The following is a 17,419-nucleotide window of genomic DNA, read 5'->3' as shown; positions in this document are numbered from 1 at the left end:
AAAAGTTTTTTAAAAAAAAAATTAAATGTTGGGTATTTTAACGTTAATATATAGTCGAGATGAGATACAAATGTGATAAAATATCTCTCATATGCATGTCACGGACATCTAAAACTTTCAATAGAAAATTTTTTTTATTGTTAAAATTACATGATATTCTTTTTGGGTGATTATTTTATAATTTTTTTTATACAAAATGGTTTTATTTTAAATTCTACAATAGATTCTACCGCATGTCATTTTTTCTTTTTAAGTGGTCGGATCCCATTTTTATTGACATTCTCTCGAAGCAAAATTCTTTTTCAAGTATTGTTTCCACTAATTGTTACTTTGATGTTGTTAATGTCTTTAGTTAAATTGTCAGTGTTGACCATTAATCAAAGGGGAGGAAAGTGAAACAAACATATGAAAATGCAAATGACACCAAATGATAGGGGGGTGGGGGGGGGGGTTAGTACGTTTAACCCTTAAAAAAGTTCCTCAAGAATAAACACAAAGTATAAACTGCGAAAAATTCTTGAAATTACGCCAACAAATATATATATGCCTATTAAATTGTTGAAACTTTTTTTTTGACCAATCATGGAGCGTTGAAATTATGATAAGAAAGTGTAAATTGCTAAATTGAGCTGATAAACTTGAATTATAAAAGTGTTTTCTGGGTCAAAATTTATAGTTAATACTGAAAAGACTAAAGAATGGATCAATCCGCAAGCAAGGCCATATATATATATATATACATATTTGGGGTTTGGGTTGGAAGGATATCAGATATGAATTGATAGTGGACAACTTTACAATAATAAACCAATTAGCCATTTTCGTGACTTGGTGGTCAGAAAATCCAAGACACCAAATCTAACATAGAACCATAATCATCACCAAAATTCGTCATTTCCAAAGCCTAAAATAGGCAAATGGTGCCAAATCAAATACCCAAAAATAGGGTTTACGGCGACAAGTGAACCTTCCTGTTGAAAGATGTAAACACGCATACCCCTAAAAGGCATAACATATGGCATTGATTGCATTGTATCTTTGTGGAAAATATATTTTGTTTTTTATTTTAAAAATTTCTTTTTACATATTTTTAATAATATTTTTGTATCACATATATTATATCACAAGTTCGTTTGGATTGGGGGATTTGGTGGATGATTTAAAATCCTCTCAAATCTTCTAATTATTTGAATTACTTAAGAGGTATTTAAATTTGTAATTCATCAATTATTTTAGTGTTTAAAATGTATTTAAATTATCGATAAATTACAAACTCAAAGAAGTACCGCCTAAATTTTCTAAACAATTAGTCGGATTTGAGAAGATTTTAAATCCTTTATTGAATCTCTCGATTCAAACGTAATCTTAAAAATTTTTGAGAAATGAAATTCAAAAGTACTCGAATCTTGTCAACAAAAGTACGCAAAATACACCAGTCCCTACTCTAAAAGCCTCAATTATTGTAGCTATGAAATAAAATATTGAAAGTGAAACAACTAACTTTTCTTCTAAATTAGTGAAAAGACACCAAATCCTCACCCTAATACGAGTGATTATTAACTAATCTATCATATTTGACAGCAAACCTTACCTTAAAAGCCCATAAATAAGGTCAAATCCCAATCTCTAAATGACATTTGGACGGTGGAAAATACACAATAATACAGCAAAGCAGAATCAGAATCAGAATCTGTTTATCCATTAGCACAATCCTACTTTTTTTCAAATATCCAACTTTCAACTTTTTCTTTTTGAAAAATTTTGAAAAAAGAAAAAAGAAACTTTTCCCCCAATCTATAGAAAATTCAAAGAGATGAGATATCTAAGCCACGTGTTGCAACATTGGCTAGCAGAAGACCGAGCTGCGGTCACCTCTTTGGCTCTCTCCTTAGTCCTTCCCTGCTAAGCTGGTCTGTGTGGGCTCAGTCATCAGTCATCACCGTCCATAAGAAGAAGTGGTTAATCCCACTCCCAAAAAAAAAAAAAAAAAGAAGGAAAAGTAAAAAGAAAAAGAAAAACCCATCAAGAATTCTACTGTAATTTCTACCAATAAATCATCCAGAAGGGAGAGACTCTACAAAGTCTTCGTTCCCTTTTTCCTCTTCTTCTTACTCTTGCCCTCCAAAATATATACCGTTCCCACTTCATCTAGATAATCTCATCATAATCTTTTAGGCCTGGTATATATCCCTCTTGAATAAAGGTAAAATTTTGAATCAGTATTTTGGGTTTTGATTAGTTTTGATCTGCCAGATTAGGTCACTTTTCTACTCTGAGGTGAGTTTTAAAATTTTTTTGGGTGGAATTGGTGAATTCTAACCAGTTTGCTTAGTGGGCACTCGTTAAATAGCTTATCCATTTCGATTTTTGGATTTATATCCTTTGCTGGTCTGGACCTGAGCTTTATATATTTATTCTTCTCTTTTTAAGCTGAACGAGTTCTTGTTTATGTGGGGTTTTTTATTTTCTGTTCTGGGTTTTGCCTGGAATTTGTATCACAGGGCTAGATTGTAAATTGATTACAATAAAGCTGCCTTTTTCTCCCATTTGCAGTCTTCTAGTTTATGAATAATTGGCTGAAGAATGTTAGTTCACGTGAAAATACAGCCAGTTTCTCTTTTTCTTTTGTTTTTGGGAACCAATAGGCATTGGAGCAAAAGGAACCGTACAGGCCTTCAATAAACTGCCACTTGTTCTTTTGATAATCGAACCCTTTGCTTAATTTTGACTAGCAATTTTGTGAAGTTGGTATCTTTTAAAGTAGGGTTAGACCACCTTTGGTTTCTCTTAATTCAGTGAGGTGTTCTTTTTGTGAGCTGCTATATTTGTCTGTGTAGACGAGACATTAATTTTTTTAGGCACTTATCTATTGTATGTCCAATACATTGTTGAGATTTTAATCTAATAATAAGAAGGAAAAGTTTTTTGCAACCCGGGAGTTACTTTTTTAAGTAGTTTAATTCTAAAGATTGCAACTTTTTTGCAGATGGAAGAGGGTAAAGCACCCGAGAGTCATTTGACATCAGCGGCAGCTTTCGTGGAAGGTGGAATTCAGGATGCCTGTGATGATACTTGCAGCATATGCCTTGAAGAATTTGTTGAAAGTGATCCTTCGACTGTATGTACATATTGACGAGGCATTTGCGTGCTCAATTGAAATTGTGATTGTAACTCTGTCCAACTAGGTGACGTTTGATTATGTTTCTGTTGCAGGTGACAAATTGCAAGCATGAATTTCATCTTCAATGTGTTCTTGAATGGTACTCTCTTAATCTGTTAAAGAAAAATCTTATCTTGAAGTTGGTTGCTTTTAATAACTTTAAAGATGTCTTCAACGCTCAAAAATCATACATTTTTATAGCAGACATGCTGTTTCTCTCATGTGAAGTAAATGATAATTATTTGTTGAACTTGAGGTCTTTTTTGGGTCTAATCATTATTGCATTAGTAAATAGACTGATAGCCTACCCTTCTGAACATTTGACCTTTCTATCTTCGTTAAACGAGATTTGATAGTATGCTTCTAAGGGTGTGATATGTTTGGGTCAAAGATGATGATGTTTCTCATTCTTTAACAATATGCATTTGTGGATTGACAGAAATGCAGCATTAACTGAAAGATATTTATTTTAAGCCTGAGGCTTCAGAATACTTTATGCTATTCTCTAATTCTGTGCTCTTTGTTTGGTAGTAATTTGAGGGGGATACCATCCTACATAATATGATGCCATCCATTAGAACTTATTATGTATTTTATTACTTAAGTGTTGCCATAAAACTGCTTCAGTCTTTTCACTGCCATGGCGTTTGATGAAGATAGATAATACTTCTCTTTTAGGATCATTTTTTGTTTTGGCATTGGTAGGAAATTGTTCTTTCTGTCTGTAAATATAGAAATTGGAGTACTTTAACTAAATTAATTGAGAAGTGAATAAAAATGCAGGGGCTGCCATCAGTCCTCTTAAGAAGTTTGTAATCAGCCATGTTAAAAGTGGATTCCCCCTTTGTTTGCTTTTTTCCCCTGTTGCACAATACAAACTTGAGCAGCCAACATGGGGGAATAGATTAAGCAAGATATCTGGATATTGTGCACAGTAGAGCTTATTATGTAAAATTTCTGACATGTAGGAAAATGGATGTGTAGTCTACTGACATTCAAAGCAAGAAAGTACAGTGATTTTAGATGCATGTGACCATCTCCTGCCAATGACAAAAGTAAAAGCTCGCTAACCCTGTAATAGTGCCTATCCATTTAAAGACAATTCTCTCACTCTTTTCCACTTCCATTTCGTTTTTGGTCTTGTGGAAGGTTCTGATCTAAGTTGCTTGATCCTTTCTGCTTTGGTAATTTTTTTTGGAGAAAAGATTGATAAAAACTTTCCCTCGGATTCTATGCTTTTTTCTCCTTTTTTGCTTTCTTCCATCTTTTTGGATTATGGCAGTTCTCTCATCATAATGTTTCTGAACATTGTTGTTAGTATATTTCTGTGTCCCGTGGTATTTTTCTGTGGTTTTTTTGTTTTACTGATTCTTTTCTCAAGTGATGGATGATCTACCTTTGAACTAGAACATTTTGTTCATTGATTTTGTTTAAAGTTTCTCAAGTTGGTGGCAACCTAATATTGACCTTCTTTTTGGTAGAAGCTCATACTTTGCCTAGATTCGTGCCTCATGATTGACATAGAAAATGTGGGCCAGGGTTATGCATAATTAGTGACTTTATCTTGTAGGTGTCAGAGAAGCTCCAAGTGCCCAATGTGTTGGCAGCCTATCAGTCTGAAGGACCCTGGCAGGTAAGTGCTCCCCTTCCATGGTCCTTTCTCTCAGTGAACCTACTATATTTCTGCCCATCCTCCATATTTTGTTACCTGGATAGAAGCAGTCATATTTTCTTGTTGGCAGCCAGGAACTCCTTGATGCTGTAGAGCATGAAAGAAATATCCGGATGAATCCACCTAGGAACACCACTATATTTCATCATCCGACTTTGGGGGATTTTGAGTTGCAGCATGTTTGTACTTTTTCAACCGTGGCTCCCTTTTTGCTCAGTTATTAAAATTTTCTTTTATACATCTATTTTTCATTTTGAAATTCCAGTTACCAGTTAGTGCAACTGAATCCGAGCTTGAAGAACGTATTATTCAGCATTTAGCTGCTGCTGCTGCCATGGGAAGGGCTCGTCATATTGCTAGGAGGGAAGGCCAGAGGAGTAGGTCATCAGCTCAAGGCCGTCCTCACTTTCTTGTGTTCTCTACTAATCCTAATGCCCCTCCTACGACGGCTGCTGCTTCGCCTCCACCTCTACAGGGTGTTGGGGGGAATGAACCTGCAGCTATGATAGCTGGTTCAGCATCTCCATTGCTTGCCATAGGAGGAGATTCTACGCAATTAATTCCACCTACTTCTGGCCAAGCGGATCAAGTGCCTGCTCCAGCATCAGGATCAAGCCCTGTTGCTAATCAGCATGTGCAATTGACAAATAGGTAGTGATATTTACGTTGATTTTAAGTTTTTCCTTAGCCCATTAGCATGAGAATGTATGGCAATTGCTTTATTATATTTCAACTTGTATTCTAGATACGATTCTATCTTCTGCTTTTCTTTTTATTCTGATGTCAAATTATCTTCTTTTAGGAGGTCTCCTAATCAATCTTCCCCTAGCAGTCAGGACAGAGCTGGGCCATCAGATTTCCAGTCTTTCTCTGAATCGTTAAAATCGCGGTTTAGTGCAATGTCAATGAGGTAGAACAGAACGTTGCTATGTGCTACCGACAATTGCTAATTAGTTTCATAACAGTCTTTCAACTGATCTTTGCCAAATTCATTGTTAAAGGTACAAAGAGTCTATCACCAAGAGCACAAGAGGTTGGAAGGAGAGATTTTTCTCGAGAAACAGTACGACACAGGACCTTAGTTCTGAAGGTAGAAGAGAAAGTGATCCAGGTATTGCTACTGTGACGGACCTGATGGGTCATCTAGAAACCAGAGATAGTAGAAGAAATACTATAGCTTCTGTATCAAGTAGTGAAGAGGATAGCCCAACTTCTGGTCTGGCTGACCAGCAGCAACATGTGGATATATCAGCTAACCAGTCTTCATCTGAGGATGGTAGTCAAGCTCCATGTGCTGCAAGTTCTGCTTCAAATTAAATGTTGATTGAGAAGAATATCTACCATTGCGCTTCATCTATGTGGTGAGTTTTTAATCTAATAGCCTGTGGTTTGACTTTTGTACCTGTTCTACTCTCCTATTGGTTAGCTTGTTCTTTCCTATTGTTTTCTAATTTTTTGTTTATTTATACCTTTTTCTTTTTTCTGAATGTCATTAGCAATCTTGGTGGAGGTTGATGTATGGGTGGTTTGATGGTGTTCTGAAGTAATATGCATTTTGCAGTATAGTTTATGATAAATTTGATAGGAAACAAGTTCAGAAGTTGTGGATAAAGCAATGTCTACAATACCAAGCAAGAGAAGCATGCCTGTGGTGTGTGTCTTGTTTACTAACAGTATGTTGGAAACACAGTAGCGAATTTTGGTAGGACAGTGTAGGTTAATGGAATTCAGACCATTCATTTTAAATTAGTTTCCTTGCGCGTTTAGGATTTTGTACATCAGATCGATACATGGAAACTGGTATAATTTGTGGATTCATGTTATTGTTCTATGTCATTTGATCATATAGGTTTGACTCCTTGTAATGGTGAAAGCCATTTGACTTAGATTATGGTGTCGCATTTATATATCAGGTCATTGCGGTGTCTGTGTAGCTCCATAAGGACAAGTCTAAGATTGAACTGGAGTTCCTTGCATCTTTTTTTGGAGGGGAGGGCATTTTGGGGGGGGGGGGGGGAAGGTGTAGTAGAGCTTATGGTCTATCTTGCTGGTTGCTCTCTCGCCATTGAATGGTGCACTATCCCCATGAGAGGCTGGAATGGTCTTCTCCAATCAGTGGTTATATAAAAAACGTGGAAATTTCCACCTGTCTAAAAGTTTATTTTTTTTTTTAGCAGCTCTGTCTAAAAGTTGGAATGTGCTAAAGGCTTACGAACAGTCAATCCCTTGCAGTGAAAGTCTTAGGCCCCTAAATTGAAGGCCATGCACTTTGATTCTCAACAATTTTTTATTTTGATAAGCTAAATTGCAGTTAGTAATTAGCCAAATGATGCAGGAATCAATGATTTTGAGATGATAAAATTATCTAATGAAATCTGATGGTAGATATAGTCTGGGTTCTGATCAGTGTTTATTGGACAACTGAACTGCCTGGATTTGGGCTGTCTCGGTGTTGCAAAAATATGGATAGCCGCAGTATGATGCATTGACATCGCCAGGGGTTTGCTTGAATTATGGATAGTCCTCCGTTTTAAAGAGTTGTGTTGCATTCCCTTGATAAATTTGCTGGTAATGGCTTTAACCAAACAAAAGACCTTGACATAAATTAAGCACTCCAAAAGGGGTCCTAATTTTGTTTTTCTTCGTTTTCCCTTCTTACCTGATGACACAATTGCCACTGTCAGCTGCGCATGACAGCAGGCCTCCATGACTGCAACGTGCAACTTTTCCAAATCATTTACAAAAATTCCACAAAATTTGGTATCCAAGACTGGGAGACTGAAGAATAGACCAGCGAGAGTGATGAGGGAACAGATTGCAGAGCAGCTGCAGGTACCATGGAGAAGCAAAAATCGGTTGGTAGGGGAGAGAGGGAAGGGAAAGCAAGAGGAAACGGGGAGGAAGAGTCAAAGGAAGGGGAGCTGGTGAAGGGGTGGAGAGGGAGGGAGGAAGGACAAGCAGTGGATAAGATTGTGATTAGGAGGGAGAGAGAGCTGTGGGGTAAAGTTATTCTCCCCACCCCTTTTCTTGTTCTCTCTTTGTGGCTGCTGTACAGTCTTTGCCAATCTTTCTGATGCCATTACATTTTATTAACGGCGAGCATAGGTTATGTAAAGTCTTAAAGGGGGCTGGTTCAATTCTTCAAGCCTTTGAGGGGTTTATCTATAAATCCAATCAGACCTTAGGGGAGGTCAGTGCAAATTACTCTTAGTTTTATATTTTACAGACGCCTTAGTTCTGTTTGTATACTTCCTATGCAGCTTTGGAAGGTTGTAACCTATGGAAATAGTTGCAGTCTGTAGACTGGATACTTGAAGTTACAGATTCCTGATTTTTGTAGCTTGGTAAAAATTTTTCTGTGAATGATGTTCTATTTGTTTGGACATTGGTAAGGGCATAATCTTGTGAATTTTGTGTTCAGTGACCAGTGTCAGTTTTCCTCTCTCTCTCTCTCTTGTTCTCTCTCTGTGGCTGCTGTACAGTCTTTGCCAATCTTTTTGATGCCATTACATTTTATCAAGGGCAAGCATAAATGTGTGAAGCCTTAATGGAGGCTGGTTCAGTCCTTCAAGCCTTTGAGGGGTTTATCTTTTAATCCAATCAGACCTCAAGGGAGGTCAGTGCAATTTACTCTTAGTTTTGTGTTTTGCAGAGGCCTTAGTTTTGTTTATATTCTTCCTATGCAACTTTGGAGGTTGTAACCTGTGAAAATAGTTGCAGTCTGCAGACTGGTTACTTGAAGTTAACAGATTCCTGACTTCTGTAGCTTGATAGAAACTTTTCTGTGAATGATGCTCAATTTATATGGACATTTGTATGGAAGCATTTTCCTGCACCAGTCGAGGTTAAATTTATTCATAATCTTGTGAATTTTGTATCCAGTGTCAGGTGTAGAAGCATTTTCATGCATCAATGGAGGCCTGGTGATGCTTAGCCGTCATGACAAAGTATCTAGTACTGGTCAAAAGTGCATTGATTGATTCTGATACAATGAAATAAGTAAAGGGCAGAGCTCTTGAACCTTGTAATTAGAATATATGACAGCAGCTGTAAATTGATTGACGTCTAAGTCAAATGAAGATACGGTTGGTATCTTATTATGCTTGGTGAACTGATGTAAAAGATTTTGTTATGAATTATACAAGCTTTAGAAAGCCTTGCTTATTGCTGTCTTTGGTCGTTAAATGTTTTGCTTCTCTGTCCCAAGGGATTAAATTGGCTTTTCCTTTGTGTTGTCTTTTTCCTGCATTGTTATTGGCTTTTTGTCTTATTTTACACTGTTAAAGAAATTTTATCTACACGGTGATGGCAAAGTTAGGAAGGGCCTTCGCGTATGGTGACAAGAATATCTTGGCTTTCCCGTCGTTTAAACCTCAAGGGAGTTTTTTTTGTTGAAGTGATACCTGTCATTTGGCTTAATTGTAATGATTTCTTGCCTCTTTCTAAGTTAAATTCTCAGTTTTAGAGTAATGTCGGCCCTAGTTTTGAAACTTCATTCGTGCATCAAATGGACGCCCAGAAGACATTTGCCAGTGACCAAAACTTAGGAGTACTTTGTTATGGTGCAACCTTAATTTTACTGGGAATCAATGTCAACATTTTCATTGGTTTTTCCTGGTTTTTGCCAGTGACTTGAGTAGCAATGAGAAGTGCATCAACTTTTTCCTTTCCTTTCCCCTTTTCTTGACAGTTAAATGAGTGTTGATGACTTTGCATGAACGTTGTAAGAACAGATATTTTGATCTTGCTCTTGTAGTCTGTTCGATAAGTAGAATATCTCTCTTCTTGTAACCTAGGTAGGTTAAGCACAAGTGCACATGACCTTGCATAATCTGTATCCAAGAATATGCATTTCTGGAGCTAAAAGCTCAGAGAGAATGATATAGTACTACATCTTACCTTCATTAAACAACGGCTGGCTGCCGGGCCTATGGTTAGTGATTTACTACTGGTTCTTATCATACCTGAAGTCCAGAGTGCTTCACCAGGGTGAAGAAGTCCACAAATACCACCAGCAAATTGGTCCTTCACATCCCAGAAGAAAATGAGTGTCAGAAAGATGGAACCAAAAAACCAAGCGGGTGATTATTGGGTGCATTTTCTCTCGAGCGTTTAGCTCGCCATAATTTAGTTATTTTCCTCAACAAATTGCTGTTTTTGTACATGTTAGTTTGTGCTATAAAAATTCGTGAGATTACCTGAGATGCATTTGAGACGAATGTACAAAAAAAAAGTACAAGTGGGTTCTACTCTACTCTTTTAGGGGGGATCTAACGAACGGTATTTGCGCATTATTGCCCTCCCCACCTTTCTCCCCAATTTTCTTGCATTTCTACTTCTTACAGTAATCTTCCCCCTTCTCTTTCATGGTTTAAGCTTTACTTCTTTTTCTAGCACCTCAAATTGGCCTCCCATGAGTCAGTTTTCTTTGGCTTTGAATCCTTTTTATCTTCATGCGTCAATCCCAATTCTATTCAACGTTTTGTTTGGCATCTGCATTTTCACATTCCATGTATTTTGGTATACTGTGAATACCTTCTATTTTCAAGGGGTAGAGAATGCTTCGTCTGTCAAGTTGACATTAAATGCATAAAAAATTATTCATCATTGAGTCAAAGTTTAACATCTTTATTAATTTAGTTGGGTACTACTTAACAAAAAAAAAAAAAAACTTAAGAAATTAATGCTCTGGTCAAATAGGCTGTTACCCGTGGAATTGAGATGGAAATGAGGCTTGAGAAGATTTTTTTTTTCTTTTTTGCGCCATTAATGATTTCCCTGATTGTTTGACATGGCTGCCTGAATCGGCGGATTTGTTTCATTCTGCTCATAATTTCACTAAGAAAAAGAAGGGGTTGACCAAAATATTCATAGAAGTAAGAGCACTAAGCACCCAAAAACAGCAGCATAGGATAGGATACCTCCTAGTTCCCGTTCGACCGAAGTTCAAAGTTTTTCTGCGAAAAAAGAAGGAAAACAATTGATTTTCAGCGGCATAGAATACTTACTACAGTTCTTGTTCAACTGAAGTTCAAAAGTTTATCGGGATCGAATTTAATAACTATGCTTTTATGTACAAATTAGATTAAATTACTAGAAACACCCTATGTTTTTGCATATTACCATGCTACTTTTCTAATGTTTTAGAATATTCACGTTACTCATATATGGTTTTATGCAAAGTAAAAAGTGAGCGAAAAGTGCATCTCTGTATCTAGGCACAATCCTAAAATGCATATGGTAAAATTATAATATAATATCCACTTGATTCCATATAATTTAACACAAATATCTATTTAGTTCTCATTTGGTTAATACTAGCATTTCAACTAATAGGAAATTGCTTTTCGTCAAGTTTTCCCTTTATATAAAATTATGTGGGGTTATTTGGAAACTTCAAAATGTTAAGAGAGTCATTTGGTAGTATGCGAAACCACATGGGAGTAGTTGGTTATTTAGCCTAAAAAGTTTTGGTTTCCGCATTGACAATTTCCCTAATGGTTTAATATAATAGCGTCGTGGAAAGCGCAAAGAAGAAGGATGGAGACAAGTGATAGTGCAATCAAACTGTAAAGCAGTGATTGTAGGAGTAGAAATTTACGGTATTGTTGGTTTGCACCTTCTTTATACCCTATTTACGTACATTGATTTTCTTACATTATCAATATATTTTTTAATCATCTTTTTATCTCACATACATCATATCAAAAAAAATACTACAATATTTTTTTTTAAAAAAAATTATCCCAAATAATCTTCTATCCAAAAAGTGCATAACATTTAGGGTCTATTTAATAATATAAAAAAGTGCTGAAACTGAACTTTTTGAGACATTCAAATATTTTGAGTATTTGATAAATGAAAATCCATCTGCTGAACTTGTTAAGCAGTGCTGAACTTGTGTATATTTTTTGAGTACAAGAATGTTAACTGATTGCTTAATTTTGATAAGAATCAATAGAATTATTTCAATTACCTTATCTTATCTCCCGAATCTATTCTTATTTATTAATTATATTCAAAATTCTTATCTAGTTTAACAGTTTGATATTCTCTATCTAATGGTTTTCTATTTCCCTTTTCTCCCTTTTTAATGACTTTCACATCTTCTCTATATTCCTCATATAATATATTTCATTTTTATATTAATTTGATTTAAAAATAAATATTGTCATTTTCATACCTAGCAATTTTATACTAATTAAATCACTGGTTCTATTTATTTTTTGGATGAAAAGATATAAGAGCAAAATTATCAAATTTAACTTACTAAGCATTCAGTTATAAAATGTTTATCAAATAGTATCAATAGATTTAGCATTAAAATTCAGGTATTCATATATTTCTTTTTAGTACTTAAAATTTAGCAAAGTAATTGTTTCAGTATTCAGATTTCAGATTTCAGAATGCATATTCAATTTTATCAAATGGAACCTTAAGCAAATAAAATTTTTTGTTCTTTATTTTTAAATATTAATTTTGTATTCCTTATAAATTTAAATAAGCAAAATTTGGTCCTAACTTAAATTTTTAATTGCTTTTTAGTTGAAATTGCAAAGTGATCCACATGCTGTCATTTTTATGTATAAAAAGGTCAGATCCTGCTTTTTTTTTTCTTTTTCAGTGACAAAGATTAATATTTGGATCCAATTTCACCTTTTAAAGAAAAATGACTATGATATAAGTCAAATCCTACTTCTGAGGGGACAAAAATGAATAATGGATCCAGTCATTTGTTTTTATAATGAATCAAGTCATTTGTCTTAAAACAACGACCGTGTGTGAATTATTTGATCAATTTAGAGTAAGAAGTGATTCAAAACTTAGATTGAGACTAAATTTTAAACGATTTTTCCTTTTGCAAAATGTTCCTTTTTCTTTTATCAAAAGAGGAGGGTATGATTCCATTTGAATTGTAATTTTTTGAAGTTTTTGTGAAAAATATACTGTTACGATTTAATATATGCGAAAACTGAAAAAAAAGATGAATGAAAAATGTAAAAAATATTTGGTAGAAAACTCCACTCGAAACGCCACCCTGCTGTGTTGCGCGTAAAAGCGACCTTTCCCCTGCGGCCACGGAAGAAAGGAGCCAGGCAGTCGATCTACAGTTGCCCTTGTGTACCCAACAAAAAAAAAAAAAAAAAAAAAAAGAAGAAAGAAGATAGAGATCTTGTTCCATTCATTCATTGTAGGAAGGGGTTTACCGAAATATTGAGAGAGGAACCGCTTAGTTTTCAGCAGCGTAGATTAGTTCCTGGAGTTCGTGTTGGCTGAAGTTGAAAAAAAGGAGGTAAGGATTCGAGTGTCTTCCATTGCTGCAGAGGATAGAAAGAATCAAAGATGGGCTGTGCTTCGGTTGATAGAGTCTTAAATGCTCTAGAGCATCTGGCAAAAGATCTGGACGTAGAATCTCATCTGTGGACGGGGCTGAGGACGGATCTAAGACTTGTGAGAACATTTGTTTTGTGTGCTCGGAAGTACTGGAGGAGCAGCAATCGTTTGATCAGTTGGGAATCTCTTGGATCTTTCATGCGTAGCATATTTCTCTACTTTAAATCTGATGAAAATGCAAGTCTTGGATCTCTGTTGCATAGCCTTGAAGATGCAGTTAACCGAATAGGAAGGGAGTTGGACTCCATTCGTCTTGGAGTAGAGGAACGATTCTATCCACGATCTCACATGAAAGCTTATTTTATTGGGATGGTGGAAGAATTTCGGGGAAGCTTGTGGTCTTTCACACAAAAAATCAACGCATCCTATTCCAACATCACTGCGTTGGGTTACTCCTTGCAATCCAGAGACGAACTTAGGGAATTCATTGACCTGCTGTTGGCAAATATGGAAGATCTTCTCGACTTGGGCAATGTCTACCTGGGAACTCTGATCTCATACATTAAAGAGAAGCTAGAATTCTTCAAACGATTCATTCTCTTTGCAGAATTGAAAGGGTTTCAGCACGGGCAGTTGAAGGTTCTCTTGACTCATTTGGAACTTGTGGCAGTCAATGCTGCAGCAAGCGTCTTTTTCATTTCCACAGGTCGCAAAAGGGATGCGACCGTGCGTGGCGAAATGAAAATAAAGATTTCTGGGGTGCTGGCAAAAGTCATGTCTGTTGAACCCCAGATGCTTGAGAGTTACATCAAAGTCTTGACAGCTACAGACTGGAAAAGATCATCCAACATTCTGGCGACGAACAGACGTCTATTGGAGCACCATGTTTTTTTTCTCCTGGACAGTCTTGATAAGCTACTATGTCGTGATGCTGTGTTGATTATCAATTTTGAGGAGCAAATACCACTGCTCTATAAGGGACTAAGATTCTTGAAAACCATTCTTATGAAGTACCCGGAGAAGTTTGATGGGCTTCATGAAAAGGTGAAGGATCTCATTCGAGCTGCCGTCAACGAAGCAGGAATCATAATTTGCCTAATTTTTTTGCACGTCTTGAAAGAAGGCTTGGCCAAGGAATTTGATTTGGCACTTCTCAACTTCGTGGGAAAGATTAAGCTTGTAAAAGTAGTTACATCGACATTCATCTTTCCAAGAAACAATGAACTTGGTTTTATGGATTTTCTCCTAGAAAATCTGAAAGAGCTGCCGAGTTGTGAGGTTGGTTCAATTGCTTTTGCAAAGGATCAAATTCAAACTATCCGAGAAGATCTTGCATCATTAAGATCTTTGATGGAGATCAGTGTGGACCAGAGCAACCAAGCCCTTCGGAGACGTGTCATGGAGGCGGCGCATGAGACACAGCTGACAGTTAAATCCTTGTTCATTGGAGACATTCCAGATTTTAGGTCTCCAATCATATTTGATTCCATCAGGGAAGAACTTAAAGAGATTAATCTTGCTAAGATGGAAGCCATGAACATTTGTGACAATAAGTATAGATTGGAAGCCCATAGTGTGAGCAGGACAACCAACAAAGTTCGGGTGAGGCTGGAAGATGAAGCCACAATAATTCACAAACTTACAAGAGGACAAAAGCAGTTGGGGTTTGTTTCCATTGTTGGTATGCCTGGAATAGGTAAGACGACTTTGGCCCAAAATGTTTATGATGATCCTTCAATTAGATGCGTTTTTCATATCCGTGCATGGTGTGCTGTTTCTCAGCTCTATCAGCATAAAGATGTGCTGCTTCAGATTTTGAGTTGTATGGACCCTGACCTTTTTGATGATCAGCTACAAAGAAAAAAACACCACTCTGGTGATGAATATTCAAAGAAGAATGAAGATGAGTTGGAAGAAAAACTAAAGCAACGTTTGATGAAAATTAGGTATCTCATTGTTCTTGATGATGTGTGGAGTAGTGAGGCTTGGAATGCGTTGGAAAGAACTTTCCCAGATAATGCCAATGGAAGTAGAATCCTCTTAACCAGTCGACTTCCTATGGTGGCTTTGGAAATCAACCAGAATGTTACAATTCACCATCTTCAACGACTCACTGATAAGGAGAGTTGGGAATTACTGCAGAAGAAGCTACCTGAAGAAAAAGGCTTTCCTTTAGCGCACAGTGATCTAGGGATGCAGATAGCCAGACATTGTCAGGGTTTACCTCTCACGATTGTTACGGTAGCTGGAATTCTTGCTAGATTGGAGAAAGATGATGGTTGGATAGAGGTCGCGGAAAGACTAAGCTTAAGTGCTGTTTGTGCTACAGATCAGTGCATGGATGTATTAGAGCTGAGTTACCAGCATTTACCTGAATATCTAAAGCCATGCTTTCTCTACTTCGCAGCATTTCCCGAAGACAGAGAGATTCCCTCTTGGAGGTTGATGAGTTTATGGATCGCTGAAGGATTTGTCCAGGAAAGTGAGATAAAGAGCTTGGAGGATGTAGCTGAGGAGTACATATATGAACTGACAAGCAGAAGCTTGGTTATGGTTTCCAAAGAAAGATCCCTAGGTGGTGTTAGAACTTGCCGCATTCATGATTTGTTGCACGAGTTTTGTTTGGTAAAAGCCCAGAAAGAAAATTTTCTGCAGTTTTTACATGGAGATGATAAACTTTTCACCTTTGATGAGCCACGCAATCTGCAAAGGTTATGCATTTTTTCAGGGCAGGATATTTTTGCGGACTCAAGGCTATGCTCAACCCGTGTGAACTCTCTGATGTTCTATGCTCAGGAGGATGAGATGCTCCGAAGTGGTTTTCCTAAATTCCTATTTCTCTTTTTCAAGCGTCTGAGAGTATTGGACTTGAGACAATTTTGTCTACATGGTGAACTTCCAAGCGAGATAGAGTTGCTTTCTGAGCTGAGGTACTTGGCAATTCATCTTTCAGTCAACTCCATCCCTTCATCAGTAGGCAATCTCTCACATTTAGAAACTTTTATCGTCCAAGCAGACGGAAATGTCCTACTGCCAGATACTATATGGAATTTGAAGAAATTGAGGCGACTAGACGCAAGAAATGGTTTTACTTTTAATTGGGCTGAAGAGAACCTGGGGAGTTTACATAATTTGGACAGCATTTCTGTTCTGGTCCTTAGTTCGGTACAAAGCGAAAAGATATTGGAAAAATTCCCAAACATCCGCAGACTAAAATGCAGGCTCTTCAAATCTGAGGAATATAATGGAGATTGTAATAAGATTGTGGCAATGGGCTTTCTGAGCCAATTGGAATCGCTCAAGCTCATGCTGGATCACCCGAGAAGGTACCATCTTGAGTTTCGTTTTCAGTTGATGAGTCTAAAGAAGTTGAGTCTGTCATATTTCCATTGGAGTGAAATTCCATTGATTGGGAAACTGTGCAGTCTTGAGGTGATCAAATTAGATCGTGAAGTCTCTCTGCAGGACACATGGGACCTGGAAGGATTTGAGTTTCCTCAGCTCAAATACTTGAAACTGGAACAGTTGCGTATATCTCGATGGAAATGCTCATCTGATCAGTTCCCGCGTCTGCGGAAATTAGTCTTGGTTCAATGCTGGAGACTGAAAGAAGTCCCTTCTTGTTTTGGGGAAGTTTCAACTCTTGAAATGATTGAGGTGCACGGCTGTTCAGATTCGGTTGTAAGTTCACTTTGGGAGATTGAGGAAGAGCAAAAAGACTCTGGAAATGAGGATTTCCAGATTTTTGTTTGAGGAAGAACCAATTCGTAATCTACTTGTGTGCTTTGATCACCACGGACAGTTTCATAGGTTGGCCCAGATTTAGGTAGAGGTAACCAACATGATTACCATGTATTTTGCTCTTATATTTGATAGTGATGACTTGTACATTTTTTCTCCACAATGATGTGTTCAAAATCCCTTAATAGTAATAATATCGCTTGAGGTATATTTGACATGGCACGGTTTATTTATCCGGATATGGAATATCGTTGCAATACAAGATACCATACTTGATGTAAAATTGCCATTTTACTATTAAAAGGATAATGAACGTTAACCTTCCTCAACTTTTGTATCATTGTGAAAAATTTTTGTGAGTTCTAGTACTTATTTGCAGTCTTCTTCTTCCGTTATTCTTTTCATTTAGATAACCCTCTGTTTTTTGAAGCACAAAGAATCCATTATTTTAAAATCAACAGATTTTGAAATGAAGTGGAGATGAGTTGGTGTCTAGTTTACTTGATCTCAAA

At 36.7% G+C, this 17,419-nt stretch overlaps 2 protein-coding genes across 3 annotated transcripts; both read left to right on the top strand.

The window, feature by feature from the left end:
• The first annotated feature begins 2,005 nt into the window (after positions 1–2,005).
• LOC113761891 (E3 ubiquitin-protein ligase RHF2A) lies at positions 2,006–9,017 on the top strand. 2 transcript variants are annotated; one of them, XM_027305067.1, is made up of 9 exons: positions 2,006–2,203; positions 2,987–3,118; positions 3,214–3,260; positions 4,731–4,793; positions 4,903–5,011; positions 5,098–5,483; positions 5,635–5,742; positions 5,834–6,193; positions 8,715–9,017. In XM_027305067.1, exons 2-8 carry the CDS (start codon positions 2,987–2,989, stop codon positions 6,147–6,149), a joined length of 1,161 nt encoding a protein of 386 aa, XP_027160868.1. In that variant the 5' UTR covers positions 2,006–2,203; the 3' UTR covers positions 6,150–6,193; positions 8,715–9,017. The 2 variants fall into 2 exon arrangements, with proteins under 2 accessions (XP_027160868.1, XP_027160875.1); XM_027305074.1 differs by lacking the exon at positions 2,006–2,203 and adding an exon at positions 2,257–2,277.
• A 4,158-nt stretch (positions 9,018–13,175) lies between these two features.
• On the top strand, positions 13,176–16,919 carry LOC113772299 (putative late blight resistance protein homolog R1B-16). Its single transcript, XM_027316891.1, has one exon. It carries the CDS (start codon positions 13,176–13,178, stop codon positions 16,917–16,919), a length of 3,744 nt encoding a protein of 1,247 aa, XP_027172692.1.
• Positions 16,920–17,419: the final 500 nt, after the last annotated feature.

The sequence above is a fragment of the Coffea eugenioides genome, chromosome 1 (genome assembly GCF_003713205.1).
Source record: "Coffea eugenioides isolate CCC68of chromosome 1, Ceug_1.0, whole genome shotgun sequence".
NCBI lineage: Eukaryota > Viridiplantae > Streptophyta > Magnoliopsida > Gentianales > Rubiaceae > Coffea > Coffea eugenioides.
Note: the sequence above shows the minus strand (reverse complement) of the source record. Positions and strands in the feature narration are given on the sequence as shown.